This window comes from Achroia grisella, unplaced genomic scaffold (genome assembly GCF_030625045.1).
Source record: "Achroia grisella isolate CSIRO2021 unplaced genomic scaffold, CSIRO_AGI_Agris_v1 utg2786, whole genome shotgun sequence".
Classification (NCBI taxonomy): domain Eukaryota; kingdom Metazoa; phylum Arthropoda; class Insecta; order Lepidoptera; family Pyralidae; genus Achroia; species Achroia grisella.
In genome coordinates, this window is record NW_026712766.1 from 2,117,557 (window position 1) to 2,138,409 (window position 20,853).

The window sequence follows — 20,853 nt, forward strand, 5'->3', positions numbered from 1 at the left end:
GGTATGCAATGATGGACTTGTTCTCTCACTATTCAAACCGGAACACAGCTTGCGAGTCGAGCTGTATAAAGGCAAACTTAAGTGGAAAAGATTGAGGTTACCCACGCAAATAAGTTTATACAAAGTCTATCTCGGTAAAGTCAGTCAGTTAAAGCAAACATCTACAGGATGCTCTTAGGATGTAATCTCACAGCTCTATCATTTCATATACTTGCGCGAATTCAACCGCCGGGACCTGAAGATCCCTAAAGATTTTTGGCGCGATAATTGAGTGGTATTGACTCTACAAACAAGAGAGAGTGCTGGGTATGTTACATACGAATATCACTCTTTCAATAACTTAATAATAATAAAAAAACTCACTGTCAAAGTAACTGGTGTCTTCGTCATTCTCCAGCTGCGGTATGAACTCTGCCTTCCTTCGCAATAGATTGTTCCAGTCGAGACCGCAGAAATATACGTGTTCCTGTTCAGAAATTGAATTGTTTCAAGAAACCACCCAGCCTACTTTGAGACGTATTATTGACTTAATACAATCTAAATTAACTCCAACTGATTGATCGTTATGTCTGTTAAACAACTAAACTATATTAATATGTGATGAAATGACAAACAAACTGATAACCGTCGTCTATATATATACATGAACATTACTTGTCACGTGGCGCCCGTCAGACCATTCAATTTGTAAAAGAGACCTTTAATCCTACGCCCGTATCACAAGTCACGGGCGCTACTTGAGGTTTCTCTACTGGTAGATGGCATCAAAACCTAGGTAATCATCGTAACTAGTGATTCTGATGATTATAATGACCTTGACTTGGTGTGTACCGCCTGTGCCGAGCCGGTCGCGAGGGTTCCGCGCCAGCAGCTCCGTGATGATGGCCCTCGCCTCCACCGCTATTGGGAAGTCTTCCTCTGACGGCCACTCGATGTCATCTGATGCAATATAATAGTACAATGACAAAAAATAGGGTTGCCAACTGTTCAAATATTTTTTATGTAATTGGAATAAAATAATACTTAAATTAACATCCAGGTCAATTCACACAGCGTCATCTAGTACTAAGTAAATCAGAGCTTGTAATATAGGTATATTATTAGGTATATTATGGGTAATAAACACCTGATAGAAACTAAATAAAGATCTACTGCATATACTACTTACAATTATTTTATTTCAGAAAATGAAAGTTAAATTCCAGCGGTCGAAGTCGCGAGGAACAGCTAGTTAATAAATAACACTCACCGTTGACCGTATGCGCGAATAATTCCTCGGACGGTATCACCGAAGATGTCATCTGCATGCCAATATAATCGTACAGGATGATACCCATGGAAAGTACTGGATGCCGTAACCCTGCCCATAATAGATACATAAATTGTTCAAATATTTTTTATATAATATAGGTGTTTAAATAGTTTAAATGTAACATGTCAATTCACACAGCGTCATAGATGTACTAAGTAAATCAGATGGCGCTATGTAATATAGTTTTATATTCTTAGTATATTTTTTTAATAAATCATCCCTATTGAATGGTAGTTTCAAATAAAGGTCAATACAGCATATACTTACAATTATTTTGTTCAAAAATGTACAGGATGATACCCATGGACCACCAGTCTGGCTTGCCGGAACAACTGCCCATAATACATAAATTGTTTAATCACCAATTTTTTTCACCGTTGACCGTATGCGCGAATACCCATGGACCACCAGTCCACTGGCTTGCCGTAACCCTACACATAATAGATTCATAAATTGTTTAATCACCAATTTTTTTATAATATAGGAACTCGTACAGGATGATACCCATGGACCACCAGTCCACTGGCTTGCCGTAACCCTGCCCATAATAGATACATAAATTGTTTAAATACCAATTTTTTTATAATAACTTACTAATATTATAAACGCGAAAGTTTGTGAGTATGGATGGATGTTTATCACTCTTTCATACAAAAACTAATGAACGGATTGTGATGAAACTTTATAGTAATATAGCTTATACATCAGAACAACACATAGGCTATAAATAAAAACGATATTATGTAAATTGGGCGAAATATAATGATTAATGTCATGTAAGTGTGACGCAGACGAAGTTGCGTCAGCTAGTATATATAATATTTCAGGACAATTCACACAGCGCCATCTAGTCCCAAGTTAAGCAGAGCTTGTATTATAGGTACTAGACAACTATTAGATACACTTTTTTTGGTAAATACATATTTAATATACATAGAAAACACACAGATCGGTACAAACAGTCATACTCATGAATACAAATGTTTGTGCCGTGTGAGGAATCGAACCCGCGACCTTCAGCACGAAAACGGAATGCTAAACCGCTAGACCACCGGGGCCAACAAAGTAATGTTTCATCAAAATCCGTTCAGTACTTTTTGCGTGAAACAGTAACAAACATCCATCCATACTAACAAACTTACGCGTTTGTAATATTAATAAGATTATCCAAGCCAGGACCTTGGATAATAAACAATAGCCTAAACCCTCCCAATAATAATAATATTATTATTTAAAAGTCATAAAAAAATTGCACTGACCTGCCTGAGTATGACCTCCGGCGCGATGTACTCGGGTGTGCCGCAGACCTGCTTATCAGAGAACTGCCGCGCCTCGCGGTCTGCGTACTCCTCGTATAGATTCGTTGCCACTGTACACACATTACGTATACGTCAACCAAACAGTACCAAGAGTACGAAAAAAAGTACATATGTACACCTAGCAATTTTTTTTCGGACAGCTACTATACTGTTAATATAATGAAATACTGTTGGCTGCAGCTGGTCCTTACAGCTTCAGCGGACGATAAAAGGCGAGTGCAGATGGCACTCCAAACCAAAGGAAGGACTTATGAATCGGCTGAAGGCCAACTCCCGCCTGATGGATACGACTTGAGTCTCAAGGCATCGCTAATACTATACTGATATTCTAAGGACCGGTGTGTTTTTTTCCCTTGAGGGTACAATATATGCTTGCCAAAGCAGAAATTTTGTTTATGTATGATTAGGCTACACCCACATAAGATGCGTAGTGGCGTCCACTCATTTATATAATAACAACTGTCAAAAAGATATAAAACATTGAACTTCTTGTATCGAAACACGAAGCAATAAAACCGTATAAGTATGGATGAAGATCAGGAAAATAAAGTATGACTCACATGACATGAGACCCATCTTGCTGAGTCCAAAGTCAGTCAGCTTTATGTGGCCAGTTGCCGTGATGAGCAGGCTGTGTGCAAAATAAACAAACATATTATACAATTACTAATAAACTGCATTAACTCAAAGAGAAAGAGATTGAAAAATCAAGTTTAACGATATACTTTTATAGTCGAATTCCCAAAATTAGTAATTTTTCAATTATTTTATAATTATTCCATAAACAAAAATTGTATTTATATATTATTTGAAACTATGTTGTGGAAATTACATAAAAATCTGATGTCAAATCAGTATCGCAGGTACAGTACTACCCGTGACATTTACACCTGTCAATTTAGTCTCCGAGTTCAAAAAACAGACCACAGTTACAAAATAAACGGAGTCGTCGTGAGGTGTGCGTACTGACTTGTCGGGCTTGAGGTCCCTGTGCACGATGCCGTAGGAGTGCAGGTACTCGACGGCGAGCACCGCCTCCGCGAAGTAGTGCCGCGCCATGTCGGCCGGCAGCGGCCCGGCCCGCAGCAGCGCCGCGCAGTCGCCGCCCTCCACCAGCTCCAGGATCAGGCACAGGTGCCGCCGCGTCTCCAGCGAGCAGTACATCGACACCTGCACACGACCAGCCGCGGACTCACATCGACCACATCATCCTGCCGTTCACACCTCTCTCGACGCGCTCTCATCTGCGCTGTCAGTATACGCTTCCTCCGATTCGCTCCAACGGTGTCTGCGAGTCGCTTCTGCTGTCCACCTCTCAACATCTATTTTACAATCTCGTCTGCAGTCCTTACCGACTATTTTATCTCTTCTACCCACCTTTTGTTTGGTCCTTTATTAATCGGTTCCGACCAACTAGTAACCTTCTTTTCGCAGTTATTATCGTTCATAGACGCTACGTGACCGGCCCACTCGAACGCTATACTATTATCCATTAAAAAAATACCTCTGTCTACTCAATTTGGGATATCAATCATGACAGTATATATATTATTAGATAGATATATATAATATAGTTTAAAGGAAAACACAAATAATATATTATGTCACACATATATAACGGCATTATTTTTAGTAATAATCAGTAATAGTTTCTTTTCAAGACAGCCTCGAGGAAACCTATTAAAACTAATGAACAAGTAGGTTTAAAAAAACAGTATTACTAGTAAACTAGTACCGTCTCTTAGAAAAAAATATAATTAAAAATAGGTTAAAAAATATGTGCCAACTTACCACAAAAGGATTATCAGCGAAACTGAGTATGTCCCTTTCAGCAAATGCTTGTTCAACCTGATTCCTCAGTATCAAGTTATTTTTGCTTATCTTCTTCATCGCATACCTGCAACACAAATATATACAAACAAATTTATTACAACTTTCACTCCCTCCCGCGTACACTTAGATTGTGGAATGACCTCCCTGCCGAAATTTTCTTTGCATGGGGTTTTAAAGAAGGATATATTAAGGTTTCTTAAGGGTTGGCAACGCGTACGTAACATTCATTGTGTCTCAGGCGTCCATAGACTACGGTAATAATTTACCATCAGATGGGCCGTATGCTTGCATGCCACCATCGTAGTAAATCATCGTTTCTTGTCAGTTCTGTGAGCAGTCCAAATTGACGGTAGATTTGACAAATCATAAGAGTCTGTAATAGACCTACATGAAAAAGATATTTATAGATATAAAGATATTTTGATTTGATTTCATAAAAAAAAATACCATCAACTGATTTGTCACTTCTGTTACATAAAAAACACTCACCTCTGTCGAGTTTGCTTGTGCTTGACGAGGTACACGGCGCCGTAGGCCCCGTTGGAGATGAGCTTGATCACGTGGTAGTCGTTCTCGGAGGGGGGAGCACCCCCCGCGCCCCCAGGGGGACTCGCGCGACCCCGAGATCTGAGCACGCATTTACATATTATATATTACGTCTCTTCAGTACTATATATTTCGAAAACAAATCTTCATACCTATATATACAATCTATATATCTCTAATTACAGTATAGTAGCTCAGTATTTATAAAATTCATTTGTTTTATTTTATTTATTACTGTTTTTTTTTTTAATAATTCATTCACCCTCGGGGATATAGCTGAAAATAAGTGTTTTGTTCCTTGAGTGATTCTCCACACTGAGTTATTAGCCATTTAATTCTATTGTATTGGTTTAAGTTCTCTATATTGTATACTAATAATTGTAATTGAGCCTATATGTGTGTACTAAGATACAAATAAAAATTCTTATCTATCTATCTATCTATTTTCTTCTGGTAAAGAATCAGCACACTCAGCAAACGAATGCTAAGTTATAAGACTTGCATCAATAGATCAAGGAAAAAGTTGAAGTCCTGTCGTCGTATCAACAACTATAGAGATTAATGGAATATCTTGGGAAATGAAGAAAGAAAGAAAGAAAGAAAGAAGGAAACAAAGAAAGAAAGAAAAACAAGAAGAGCTACATCGTCATTCATTCGTAATTTAAGTATTTCTTGTGCAGCTCTTAACTTATGAATGAATGGACATCTGCACCTATTACGTACTAAAGAACGCTAAAAAACCCTCGGATCATCAAAATGTATGAGTGACCCAAGCTCATGCTTCCACATTTTCCCTGAGACACATACTTGGAAGGAGATGAATTCTGCGGCGGTGGCGGTGGAGGCGGTGCGTGTAACTCCGCCAGCGGATCCCGTGATAGCCCCAGCTTGTGGATGATGTACTGCGGGATGTCCGTCGTTATGCCCTACGTAATAAGACTCAAATTACGTCTTCAATATAATCAATTCAACCATTCATTTAGTAATATGTTTGATAATTTAAAAAAAAAACTAAGTTTTTTATAGTGTAATGTAACCTACTTTCTCGTCTATTTTATTTTACATTAGAATTAAAATAAATACTATTATTAACTAAACTCTGTACAAAAACCACGTCAATTTTAATTATAATTTCAAATCATTAGTTTTAAAAGGCAATTAAGTGAACTTTCTCCAAAACTGTTCTTAAACCAACTATTAAAACATACACACAAAATTTAATCAAAATCGGAAACTTATAAACAGGTTTACCCATTTATAAGTTGTTCAGTTATAAACACAAAGGAAATAAACGTATTATATATATATGTATGTATGGGGCACCTGTATGTGCCGCGCCTGGCCCTCGGCGGCCTCCAGCAGCCGGTAGAACCGCTCGGGATCGAACTCCAGACACTCGAGCAGTCGTGCCGGCCGCGCCATGCCCAGCACCAGCCGCGTCACCAGCGGCGCCACGCGCGCGCCAGCTTCCGCTGACTTCTCGCGCGTCTGCAGCCCCAACGGTCCCCGTTACTCGTGCGTGCCAATGGCAACACCACCCCTCTGGGACTCTCTCACCCCCAACTCCACCCCGTCATCTCGACCCTCCTCACCACAACCTCCCAATCTGGATAGCCATCCCCCCTTCACTTCTCCGGATAGAATCCGCGACCATCGGAAATAAGGTGGACAATTTTAAACTGCCAAATCACCCAGGTTGTTATTACAAACATTAATATAATATGAGAATGTATAAGCCTAAAATGTAGGGTCGTGAGTTCAAATCTGACCGACACCAAAATGATAAAACAAAAAACTATTCTAACAGACTGCGAGAGGAATATAGTCATGCCAAGTGTTGCGTTCACCAGATATCAACTGTAGACAATGCCTCTGCCTACCCCATGTGGGATAGCAGTCGTGTCGTTATTTTTATATATAAAAACTAGCTTTTGCCCGCGGCTTCGCTCGCGTTAATTTATCCCCTTAGGGGTGGAATTTATCAAAATCCTTTCTTAGGGGGTGCATATGTCATACTAGCTTTATGCATGCAAAGTCTCAGACCGATCGGTTTAAAATTGACAAAGTTTCATATAAACTTTCATTTATTTTATCCCCTTGGGGGTAGAATTAATCAAAATCCTTTCTTAGCGGATGCTTACATCATAACATCTACGTGCATGCCAAATTTCAGCCCGATCCGTCCAGTGGTTTGGCCTGTGCGTTGATAGATCACTACGTCAGTCACCTTTGATTAATATATATTTAGATAGATTACGTGTAACGTTGTTTGTCCGCGATGGTCTCCTAAACTACTGAACCGATTGCAAATTTGATTTGCACATTGTTTGCAATTTAAAAGATAGGATAGCTTACATCTCAATTTATAGTCGCAATATTTTATTCAAGAATCTTAGTCACAGCAACACGTGGCCGGGTCTACTAGTATTTATATATGAAATGATATACTCACTTCTGCCAATAACCGGTCCAGACTATCAGCCATATCATAAAAGTAGCTGCTGGTCACCTGCTTCGATTCCGATTTATGCAAACAGTCACGTGCCATCTCCAATACCTTAAAAAAAACAAAATATCTAGTATAACTTTTCTAATAGGTAGCCAGCAATATCTTTTCATAAAAAAGGGAAAAAGGAAATTCTACAATGTTATTTTAATTTTGGCAGTCAGTAATCACGGTTACTTTGTTTTGTATTTTATGAAAGATCCTAAAGTAAATACAGTAGTGTATACATGAGAAACAGTGGACAAACATTTGTATTCATGAGTCTGATTGTTTGTACAGGTTACATTGTATATTTATAGTTAAAATATTAATTATTAAGATATATTTAAATAACGAAGATTTCCGTTACAGTATATAAAAAACAAATGGTTTCGTTATTTAAATAGATCTAATTAAGACTCGGTTAACGACATAAATAATATATATTAAACACCAAAGTTTAAATATAACTAATAACCCTATTAAGATTTTTTTTCATCCTTTCATCTTGTATTTTTTTCTGAACTAATAACTACGTCTAATAAATATGTACATAAAGAATAATAATTTTGAACCATTCAAGCCGTAATCATTGATATATATAACCACCTACCCCATAACATAGCATATATGTTATGGGTACTGCATACCGACTTAGCCGCTTTGCTGGAGAGGTTTGGAAAACCGAGGAGACCGAGGATAGTGGTGTTGAAATATGTTTTGTGACCCAAGTACCCAATGACTTTAAACAACCATTTTATTTTTTTTACTATGAATACATTTTTTATAAACTTAATTTGCCGTATTTGTTTTTTTAACAATACAAACGCGGTGACACACGCTTAATGCCTTTTGCAATGCATTCATGAATACGATGGCCGATATCAGGCGAGTCGTATGGTCGTTGAAAAAATAATACTGTGAATTTTACCTGTCTTTGAACGAATCTCTCTATCGGCGGTCGGTCTGGTTTCTTATCTAATTCAGTCAGTTCCTCTATGAGAGATCGTAATCTGAAAAAAAATGTACAAAACATGTTTATTTTAGTATATTTGATGAATAAATAAGAGTTAAAGACGGGTGGGGAATAGTAATGGGGACAAGAATGGACCACAGTTGTCCCCAATGGTTCTCAAAAGGATTCTATGTATATTATATTAATACGTATGTATGCATTTACAATAAAAGGATCCATGTATTTGTATCAGTCGTGACTCATGACACAAACTGCTTAGCTTGGGACTAGATAGCCCTGTGTGAATTGTCCGGATAAATTATTAATATTATAATATAGTTTAAATATAAAAGTGCTGACCCCCTATGGTCTATTTATCCTATAAAGGATGAGTACAAGAACAGGAGGATGCAAATTCTTAGTAGTAATAGGGACTATTAAAACCCCATAGTTAGCAATATCTCCACGCGGTCAATCAGGAAATCATTGCAGTTAATGCCTGGTGTATTGATCATGATAGACTACCTGACCTGACCTGGAGGGAAGGAGATTGCCTCGTACGCCTTGTTGTTGATGTACAAACATTCATGAGTGTTGTAGTTTATTCATGTAGAAATAAGAAAAAATACTAGGTAAAAAAAAATTGTTCAATTGTCAGTAGTCTATATTAATATATATTTTTCTCCGTTTATTAGTCTTTTTTCTTATTACATGAATAAACTACAACAATGAGGATACTAATGTAATTATTTGCGGGGAAAGGGGATTGTTAGTAATGTGGACCGATGATCCTATTGCTAGCAATGAGGTTAGTTAGAATGACCTGCACGTGGTTCTCCCTGGAAACCACCAGTGATAATTTCATGGTGAATTTGTCACGATGGGCTTAAACCGTTAGCACAGACGAGTGCACCATTCCATTGTCATCCATAAAAAAATTTAATTGTTTGTAGAGACACGTACTTGTCGTCCATGGCGCGTTGTGCGGCCGGGAACCTGGCGGCGAACAACGCCGACATGGCCGACACTGCGTCCTCACGAGCCTCTCCGCCCGCGCCCCCCGGGGACCGAGACGGTGAACTGCGGGCGCAACACCTCTATATTACAACACTTGTGGATGTCTGTACGTTTTACAGTATACAGTACTGCAAGATTATAGTAATGTAGTATCTAATATGAACCGTTATTTTAAAATATCAATGTAATTGAGTATCTAATAACATCTATATTGTATGCATTTGACTTTTGCAATAAGTATTGTGAGATAACTATTACAGTTTATTAGTAGAAAATGTTATATTGTTATTGTTATTGTTATTGTTATGTAGTGTAGGTATCACCTGAGGCTGCGCGAGCGCACCCGCCGCGCGGGGCTGTGCGGGGAGGGCGCGCGCGCGGCGGGCCCGCTGCCGCCGCTGTCCGACAGCGACGCCCAGTTGTTCATGTTATTGTTATTGTTATTGTTATTGTTATGTAGTGTAGGTATCACCTGAGGCTGCGCGAGCGCACCCGCCGCGCGGGGCTGTGCGGGGAGGGCGCGCGCGCGGCGGGCCCGCTGCCGCCGCTGTCCGACAGCGACGCCCAGTTGTTCATGTTATTGTTATTGTTATTGTTATTGTTATGTAGTGTAGGTATCACCTGAGGCTGCGCGAGCGCACCCGCCGCGCGGGGCTGTGCGGGGAGGGGCGCGCGCGCGCGCGCTGCCGCCGCTGTCCGACAGCGACGCCCAGTTGTTCGCTGTCCTGAGGCTGCGACAGCGACGCCCAGTTGTTCATGTTATTGTTATTGTTATTGTTATTGTTATGTAGTGTCGGTATCACCTGAGGCTGCGCGAGCGCACCCGCCGCGCGGGGCTGTGCGGGGAGGGCGCGCGCGCGGCGGGCCCGCTGCCGCCGCTGTCCGACAGCGACGCCCAGTTGTTCATGTTATTGTTATTGTTATTGTTATGTAGTGTCGGTATCACCTGAGGCTGCGCGAGCGCACCCGCCGCGCGGGGCTGTGCGGGGAGGGCGCGCGCGCGGCGGGCCCGCTGCCGCCGCTGTCCGACAGCGACGCCCAGTTGTTCATGCCGCTGCCCTGCGAGCTGCTGCAAACACCAACCACAACAAAATAGTTACAACACTACTTCAGTAACAAAAACAAAGGCGAGCACAATAGATCTATATACGGAGGGGAAGGAAATTGTTAGTAATATAGCCTAATAAGCTCATTACTATGTATGTCAGCCACCACGTCAGCCAACCACGCGGTTCCACCCGGAAACCATCGTGGTAAATTGCTATTTGCCAAAATGTCTCACTGACCCGACTTCATGCTCATTGTATCCCCTCCACTAGTGGTTTAATTATCTAAAGAACCCTTCCCCATTCCATAATAGTATTTCTGGTTTTCGAAATAGAATGCAAAATTGCAAGTTACTTGAGCGAATTCTGGTGCTGGTGACAGTGGGGGCAGGGCGCGCGTGGTGGTGGCTCGCACGTCGCCTGCACCGCCAGCAGCCTCTCCTGGGACGAGCATTGTGACTGCAACACAGGATTCATTAATAAAAAAACCTACTTCATAATAAGCATATCAGATCATTTTAAAAATATCTGGAAGATACAATACTCTACAGTTTGTTTTTTAATCTCTAAGACTAAATTTATTTATTTAAATTGACAGGTGCAAACTCAAATTTTAAAACAGTGTTAGCAGCTGTACTGGGTTAGTCATGTACCTGGGATACAGATTTATTTAATCGTAAGTTAGATACAAACAGTCATACTCACGAATACAAATGTTTGTACTGTGCGAGTAATCGAACCCACAACCATCGCTATTAAACCGCTAGACTACATTCATTTCATTCTTTCATAATTTCAAAGCTGCGTTTTGTCGGTCTTGTCGGTGGGGCTACTGCCATTTTAGTTGGGGTTGTACTATAGACTACCAACGGAGTCACAGGCGGCGGATAGTGAACGGCCATCAGCTTCGAAAAGGTTGAATAAGCAATCCCAAACCAAACAGCGACAGCGTTACCAGAACGTGGGAGGTTCATGGAGGTGAACTATTCTATAAAAACCCCAGAAGTCTAATGACGACATTGTGACATGGCGACAAAAGACCCCCATCAAATAGGCCTTCCCCTAGTGTCGGGCAGTGGCGGCGCTAGTACTGGCAAGGGCCGAAGAAATAATTTCAGGAAGGGTCATTGACCAGGTATGATTAGGCAGATTCCACCGGCCGCTAAACCACGATGTGGCAGGTAAATGGAGAAACCACCAGACTAAATTCCCTATTAAATAGAGTATAGTATGAATGAAGCTAGATTACACACGCCGTAAAAATAAATTACATCATTTTAACCTAAACGGCCTCCATGCGATCCTCGAACCACGACAGTGTTCAGAGGAACACTGTCGTGGTTTTCTTTTTTTTGTGGATGATAATGGAATGGTGCACCCGCCTGCGCTAACGGTTTACGCTGGCGGGACACCAGTGGTGGATGATAAGATGAGAATGAGGTCAGGTCAGTTAGCCCATCGTGACAAATTCACAAGGAATTTAACACGATGGTTTCCAGGGGGAACCCCGTGGAGGTCGACATGACATGGTACATTGCTAGCAATGGGGTTATCAATCCACATTACTAACAATCCCCTTCTTCCCGCACTGTCGTGGTTAACACCTGGTAAATATGTCCCGATGGGCTAAATAGCCTAAATTCAGGCACATCCTATCATCCACCATTGATGCCCCGTCAGCGTAAACCGTTAGCGCAGGAGGGTGCACCATTCAATTTACCATCCATTAATATCAATACAAAGTACAATGGCACTTCAAAGTCATTTGTATGACCACACACAAACTTATCAATTGATTCATACATACAAACAAGGATAATCAGTAAAGTAAATATAAAAAATCATTTAGAAAGCGTGTAATCATTTGATAATGATCTCACCCGACCGATTGTGTACTTGTGATATAATTACAGATAACTTATCGTTGTTTGGTAAAATTATTTTGAATGACATAATAAACACAGATTAATCATTAAGATAATGTTCTGACTAAACAATAATAATAATAACAGGACAATTCACACAAAGCAAAATAAGCTATAATATAAATGTATTCAAATACTAGCTGAGCCCGCGGATTCACCCGCGTGAAATGTATACCCTAATGTTATTCTGATGTATAAGCTCTATTACGGTATACTTTCATCAAAATCCGTTTAGTAATTTTTGCGTGAAAGAGTAACAAACATCCATCCACACTCACAAATTCTCGCGTTTATAATATTAATAATATTTATACCAGTGGTCTATTACCCATGGGCGTAGCCACGGTGGGACAGGGTGGGTGGATTATCCCAACCTGGCCATGACCTGTAAGGTACCTAACCTAACCTAAAAAATAATTTATCTAAGTACTAAATACGACAATTAACATCCATTTTTTTTCTTTTTTTCGGACTACTCTATGCTGTTGGCCGCAGCTGGCCTTTACAGCTTCACCGGACGTTAGGGGGCGAGTGCAGATGGCACTCCAAACCCGCGGAAGCGGACTTATGGAGCGGCTGAAGGCCAACTCCTGCCTGACGGATACGACTTTAGTCTGAGGGCACCACTAGCGGTTCGAACCTCGGCTCAGGCCGTCGTAATATCGATCCCCGTTTGAATTGGACGGGGATCGATCGGAAGGGCGCCCGGAGGTGCCGGTGTGGAGCGCCCGCGCGCGCACAGGCGCCGGTTGCATGCGCGATATTGTGTGTTTAAAGTCGTCGTCTTCGCCAGCGAGGACGGTGTCGTGTGTGTGTAAAAGTGCGGTCGGGGTGGACTTAACATCCGTATGAAAACAATGCTCGACAGTAAATTCATGGTATAGATTGGTGAGCAATATGAAAGTTTCTTGAATAATCCAATTATATATACATATATTATGTGTAACCGTTTTGTATGATAAAATAATAATCGGGATAAGACGGCAGGTTTGTTAGTTACATAATATTTTAGAGTGCTGCCCCACCCTGAGCCCATGGCTACGTCCATTATATAAGCTGGCTAGTATCCATAGTACAAGTACTGCTTAGCTTGGGACTAGATGGCGCTGTGAGCATTGTCCAGTATTATTATTACCTATATTCTTAGGTTCAGCAACGCGCACGTGACACCCCCGGTGTTTCAGGCGTCTAGAGGCTACGGTAACCATCTATCATCAGATGGGCCGTATGCTTGTTTGCCACCATAGTAGTATAAAAAAAATACTTACTGATAAACTAGAGCTGCCCGGTGTGGTCCCGTAGCCGGAGGACGGCAGCGACGCCACCGACCACCTGCGGCCATCGCTGTCAACAAACAAGAAAGTAGTTCTATACTATAGTTTAAATTAGTACAATTGTAAAAAAAATGTCTTTTTATATGCCAACAAACAAACTGTTAAGCAGTTTCCCGATAACTGTATATATACATATATAAACCTGTGTAAATCTCGTTAAATAAATAAAAAAAAAAACAAAAAAAATATATCGTCAGTAGCGATCTTTAAATTCTTCTAGGACAAGAACGTAGAAGATATAGATAGAAAATAGTATAGGAATTACCGTCAGAGAGGAGATTTTTTTGAATTCAAATCATTTAGGTCTCCTAACTAACAGACTTTAGTTTGAACCTCTAGTCACCTCAGACTAGAATCATATCCGTCAGGTAAAATTGTACAACAGCTCCGTAAGTTTTTCTGTAAGTAGATCCTCTGCACTTACCCCTATTTTTATTCAGTGAAGCTGTAAAGGTCAGTTGAGAAAAAAAACTAACGAGCTAAAAATGCGAAAGCGTTTTCTTTAGTTCGAACTCATCTTTGCTGCCGAGATTCGAACCCCTAGCGGTGCCCTTAGATTGAAGTCGTATCGTCACGCACAAGTTGTACAAACATTCCATAAGTCCTTCTAATATATAGTGCCCTCCGCACTCACTACTATTTTTATTTACTCAAATTATAAAGTTCAGGTGCGATCAACAACATCAGAATAGATAAAAAAAAAACTAGTGACGCGATTAGTTTACTTTGACCCGTCCTCGCTATCGAGATTCGAACCCCTAGAGGTAACCTCAGACTAAAGTCGTATCTCTAAATCAAAAGTCCTTCTAAGGGTATGGAGTGCCCTCTACACTTATCCCTATTTGTATTCGGTGAAACTGTAAAGATCAACTTCGACCAACAACACTAGAATAGATCGAAAAAACTAGCGACCGCACTTCTCCCGGGTTTTAATATTACAAACTTCTAATTGTTTTTCAATATTAATTTTATATTGAATATGTTATAACTTCGGGTTTAGCAAGCCGTTCGTGGAAATCGAGGGGTGAGTGTGTTTAAGAGGCAGACTTAAAATTTAACACAAACAAAATTACATTTTATAGAACTTGTGATTAGAATGGCAAACAGGCTGGCAACCCTTACCTTTACTTTTCTGCTTACCATCCGGTGATGGTAAGCAGTACCCGTCGCCTATATACATGAATAGCACTATATACATCACGTTATCATGTGACATCCGAGATACCACTCAGGCTTTACCAAAATAAATATACACGAAATGTTAATTGTGTCTTAAGTGTTAATTAAAAATAATTATGATCTATCAGAGTACCAAATTTCGTCCCCTTTGCCCGTCAAAGTGTAACAAAAAACATCTAACCGAAGAAACTTAGACTTTTAGAATATTAGTAAATAAAATTAATATAATATTAGTAAATCACAAATACTGTTTACTACAGTACTGTTATCACACGGCCGCAATACCTCAAACTTTATTTCTTTTGCTATAACAATTAAAAATATATAAATAACAGGTAAATAAATAAATAACTCTAGACAATAAACACAACGCCATCTCGTTCTGCGGTAAGTAGAGCTAGCTTTACTAGACAAGTGATATAAACACTTAAATATTTTTTTCTAATACATACATAATATACATAGAAAACACCCAGACCGATATAAACAATCATACTTATGAATATACATGTTTGCACCGAGCGAGGAATCGAACTCGCCATCGCGAGTAAAGCGGTGTGCTAAACCGACAGACCACCGCGCCCGGAAAATGGAATAAAAAAAAAATAAAGAATATATATATTTCAATACTTACATATCTTTACTCCTAATTAGGCAAGACATGTAAACATTACAAGTGTTTACACAAACTTTACATTTATTTACAAGTATGACTAGTAAATTATTACTACATGGAGCCAAATAAACCCACATCATTACATCTGTTTGTCTATTAACATCTTATCAAGCAGATAGCGAAAAGTATGACAACATGGTAATGTAATGCCATATGATAAGTATGGAAGAACAATTACAGTACTTATAAAATCCTGTATTTTAGAGCCATAAAGTTAACGTATTTTAAAAAGTCATAGAATAAAAAACTACAGACCGTAGAAAAGGGAATTTATATTTTAATCAATGTAGACAATTTGGAATTTCATTTTTTTAAAATAACATCACTGAAATTTGAAACATCCAGACGTACACATTCCTCGAATCTGGACCTCAAAATCGTGAAAACTCGCTCGTACATCGCTGGGATAGCGGATATCTATTCCATCTCCAATTAATAGCCGGTCACTTAACTTAATGGCCCACCCTGTATATGTATAATCATTGCACCTTTAAATAAATTTAAAACATTTAATGTTTAGACATAGACACGTATGTGTGTACAATGTAAATAAACTGGTTTAAAAAAAAGAAATTCAGTTATATGTCTTGCCAGTTTTTCTCAATTGAATCTGTATACTGACCTGGACGGTAGGGAAAATATATTAATACAAAAAAACTAAAATTTGTACAGTATTTCTTCGATAAAATATAACGTACAATACGTGGGTCAATTATGGGAAAATCGAAACGTAAACAGTGTATAACTTTAATTGTAAACTTCCATAAATATCGGTAGACATAATCATATACCATAATCGTAATGTTAGAATGAACCATGCCATCTACAATCTATTCACTAAGTCCTACTGTCTACTACTACCACTTACTGTCCTAAATGCATTAGGTAGGACTTATGCACACGTTATGCAGGGTAGATGCTGTTCAGCTAACAAACAGTCTCTGAGAATCGCAAGCCGACACAAAGATCGGTAAAGGTAGACTGAGAGAGAATACTATTAGCATAGCGTACACAATATAAAATAATATATTTAATAGAATTAGGTGTTATTTTACGAAAGTCCATTTCACTACTTGATGAATTTATATTATTTTGTTTATAGCTTGGAAACCTAATGTTGACTTTTCGGCGGCCGAAAAGTCAACACTAGGCTTCCAAGCTACATATATCCGAACTCTATTCAACGCCTGATGATGAGATCAGGGCGAAACACGTATCGCAATATGGGTGTAGACTCAATAACGGTCAGAATTTGATCACCAATAGAAAAGGTCGTAATGGTAGTCAAGTTTCCACAACTTTAGTGGAATTAAACAAAATAATATAAATCCATGAAGTAAATAATATATTGTACAAAAAGATAGATAGATAATTAAATATTATATCATAGACCTTGAAGATTTTCGAATTAGTCTTGCGTGTACAGAACGGACTGTTCATTTAGTTTGTCCTGCGAACTGTTATACACTCGCGAGCAAAGGTATAGTATAGAATCACTTACTTGGAATTGATTCCGCACGATCTTGAGATCTTAGTAAATGGTTTAGAATAATAAAAATGGCACCATTTGTAAGGTTAAACTGTTAACTTTAAATTGATTTCACATTCATTCAAATCACACCATTATTCAAGAGGTTATCCTGGATTACACTTTTGCTCGCGAGTGTAGTTCGTTCGCAGCAACTCAAGTCAGAAAAAGGCAGTAGGCTGACGAATCTCTATGTCTATACGTTTCTGATTTTTTATGTCCCAAATATTAAATTCTTTAGGTTTCACTACACTACTTTATTTTTAGGTTACAAAGATATTCTATTAAGAGTTCTATTTTTTTTCAAACATTCAAAGTTAGTTTGTTTTTTTAACACTTTATTATACAGTAAATACCGTTAAAATAACAGTATACAACAATCTTAAGACGTTACTATTTTCTCTAAACTCTCTTTCGAACTGTTGTGTACTACACAATACTAATTCGAATAGCAACCAGAATTATTTGCAATGTGATTGTTAAAAGGAAGTTAAAATTGAGAATTGGAGTTTAATTATGTAGTGTTGTTACAAACAATCCTCATTTGAAACTGATTAAAACTACAAATTTGGAATTATGTGAGGGCCGTTTGCAATTGCAATCCGTACAACTTATACTATGTGCACTGCAGCATGGTGTGGGTGACAGTTGCCTGTATTTGTAGACTAGAACATTCTGGCTGGGTTAAATTTAACTTACTACAGTTATTAATCCCTAATTTTATAAATGCGAAAGTAACTCTCTTTGGCTGTCTCGCTTTCACGCCAAAACTAGTGAACCGATTTAAATGAAATTTGGTATACATCTAGTCTAGACCCTGAGAAAGGACATAGGCTACTTTTTAATGCGTTGTAAGGAGTTGAAAGGGGAGATGAAAGTTTGCATAGAATATTTAAAGCTTGAAATTTATTTATTAAGTTGTTCATTAAATATAAATTTGTAAAAATGTTACCTTAACAGGGTAAAATAAAATAGGGGATGAAAATTTGTATGGAAATTCATCATTTTTGAAGCTAATGATGAAACTTTTTGTTTGGGTAAAATTTTTTAATATGTTCTCTTTATTTGGCCAAGGTCACTATAACATGCGAACGAAGTTGCGAGCACAGCTATTAATTTAATATATTATAAATGTGGTATAGCTGAAATACTAAGTCATAATTTGTATATCGCAGCAACTTTCAAGAGTGAAACGAAACTGTCACCCGCAATATACTACAGCGCACATAGTTTAGTGATCATCGCTCTTTGTTTCAATTGAGAATTATTACAAACATCATTACATAAATAAGCCCCGTATACAAGACATTACATACAGAAAAATAGACCACATCACACACTCAGTAAATATAGCAACGTACTAGATAACTGAAATAAATATTTTAATAGAAACTTCAATGCAAAATTTTATTAAATTGAGCAAAACCAATTCTTACATCAATAAACACACACACACACATTACGTTCTAGAACATTCACTCACAGCTCCTTGCCGCGCTTCACGCTGGACGAGAGCAGGGCGTGGTGCAGCGGGTGCGGGTGGTGCGAATGGGGCCACCGGGGCCCGTCCGCCGGGGACAGGGGCCCTGTGCCCGGGGAGCTGCATCTGCCTGACCCCACCTGTAACAAGCATTACACTTTATTATTTGTAACCAACTGTGCCCGCGGTTTCACTCGCATTAAATTTCAATAAAAAATATAGCCTGTGTTATTCTGATGCTATCTAAGCTAGCTGATGCTGATCTAAGCTATATTACTATTAAGTTTCATCAAAATCCATTCAATAGTTTTTGCGTGAAAGAGTAACAAACATCTATATAAACGACCTCGGTGGTCTAGCGGTCTAGCACACCGCTTTACGACCGATGGTCGCGGGTTCGCTTCCTCGCACGGCACAAACATTTGTATTCATGAGTATGATTGTTTGTATCGGTCTGGGTGTTTTCTATATATTCCTAGTGAATTGCCACGTTGGGCTAACTCACCTGACCACATTCTCATCTTATCATCTTCCACTGGTGCCCCGCCAGCGTAAACCACCTTTAGCGCAGGCGAGTACCATTCCATTATAATCCATAAAAAAATCCCGATCCCGAGAATATACCTTTCTAATAGTGTTGCAATAGTTATATTAATTTGTAATAAAATTCCAAGTAATTAATATAATCAGATGTTTAATAAAAAGTATTTGATAAAATTATATTGTTGAAAATCAGTAAATAAGTGGCACTCATATATAAAAAACCCAGAGCGTGGTCAGCGGTCTGTATTAACAATTCAGGATTTCCCAGGACACTTCAAAAACTAGGACATGTCCTGGAAAAACAGGACGGTTGGCAACTCTATATTATACATATAAACCTTCCTCTTGAATCACTCTATGTATTAAAAAACAGCTTCAAAATCCGTTGCGTAGTTTCAAAGATATACGCATACATAGGGACAGACAGCGACAGCGACTTTGTTTTATACTATGTAATGATACGTACATTATTTAGTAGACTAGTCCTTTGTACTTTCTATGAGTCTGTGGTGCCTCGACCTATCTACGCAATGGTGAGTCATTAGTCGTGAGTTGAGTCCATTACAGTGTTAGTATTCTGTAAGCATTTTATCAACTCATTTTACTCATCGCTTCACTCGAACACTCGTATCCATCTGTCAAATATACAGTTCCTGACTACTACTACTAGTTACTGATCTATCGAGTTTGCCGATATTTCTAAAAACATCTCTAGTGCCTGTTTTACTTCCATCCCGCTCTCGAGCGTGTGGCGCAGTCTTATGGCTGCAATCTTTATCGAGTTTTACAGAATACCAAGGTACGATCTTACCGCTGATTCCGCTTTCGAATTCGTTAGTGATGCTTACAGAATAGGTCTACAGGCCAATCAATTTGTAGGCGAGCCGGTTTTTATTGTATAAACCTCTGACTATGCCAGCGATTGTTTTTTATTGTTTTATATTGATCATGTGATCGTGATAAATTACTAACCGCGCAGTTTTAGAATTGACTATAAATGATGCTGATAATGCTCATCAAATCACAATACTTTTTTTATACCACATAAGTGGCAAACAAGCATACCCATTTGATGGTAAACGGTTACCGTATCCTATGGACGCCTAAAACACCATAGGTATTATTGATTTATTCATTTAATTCAGGCTACATGCCCCATATTATACGTACCTTATAGTCTAACATACATAAGAAATAATAATAAAAAGTAAATAAAATTGTCTCTATGGTCACGGCACTGACGAAGGCAATCTGCCATGGTGACGCTGATAGACCACCCACTTCGGCCAGTAGTCTTCCTTCATGAGGGTGGGCAGCATATTGGTGGGGACCCGGGCCACGAACGCTTTGAAGCTCGCGTTGTGACTCGATTCCAGCTGCGTCACCCTCAATGTCAGGTTACTTTTGGTCCGAATATAGTCGACAATGTCCTGTTCCTTTATTATGTGCCCGTTGTCGACACATAAGAAAACTTAATATACCCTTCTTGAAAAACCCCATACTGTAGTCTCTTGAGAAAGCCTCAGCAGGTAGCTCCTCATATAGCTAAGGTAACTAGCTGTTCGCAGTTTATAGCCTATGTCTTATTTTGTTGTATAAGCTATCCTTAGTAATATTATAAATGCGAAAGTAACTCTGTCTGTCTGTCTGTCTGTCTATCTCGCTTTCACGTCAA

The 20,853-nt window shown here is 39.0% G+C and overlaps 1 protein-coding gene across 1 annotated transcript in view; it reads right to left on the reverse strand.

Annotated features, from left to right (window-relative positions):
* LOC131843129 (microtubule-associated serine/threonine-protein kinase 3) overlaps positions 1-20,853 on the reverse strand; it is a 78,717-nt gene that overhangs the window by 17,850 nt on the left and 40,014 nt on the right. The window contains 18 exon segments of the mRNA XM_059191732.1: positions 364-466; positions 815-939; positions 1,250-1,296; positions 1,795-1,850; positions 2,572-2,681; positions 3,192-3,262; positions 3,602-3,801; positions 4,423-4,528; positions 4,954-5,091; positions 5,818-5,936; positions 6,334-6,498; positions 7,463-7,567; positions 8,427-8,508; positions 9,414-9,530; positions 10,414-10,536; positions 10,869-10,972; positions 13,707-13,782; positions 18,639-18,775. Of these exon segments, the coding sequence (XP_059047715.1) occupies positions 364-466; positions 815-939; positions 1,250-1,296; positions 1,795-1,850; positions 2,572-2,681; positions 3,192-3,262; positions 3,602-3,801; positions 4,423-4,528; positions 4,954-5,091; positions 5,818-5,936; positions 6,334-6,498; positions 7,463-7,567; positions 8,427-8,508; positions 9,414-9,530; positions 10,414-10,536; positions 10,869-10,972; positions 13,707-13,782; positions 18,639-18,775 (1,984 nt within the window).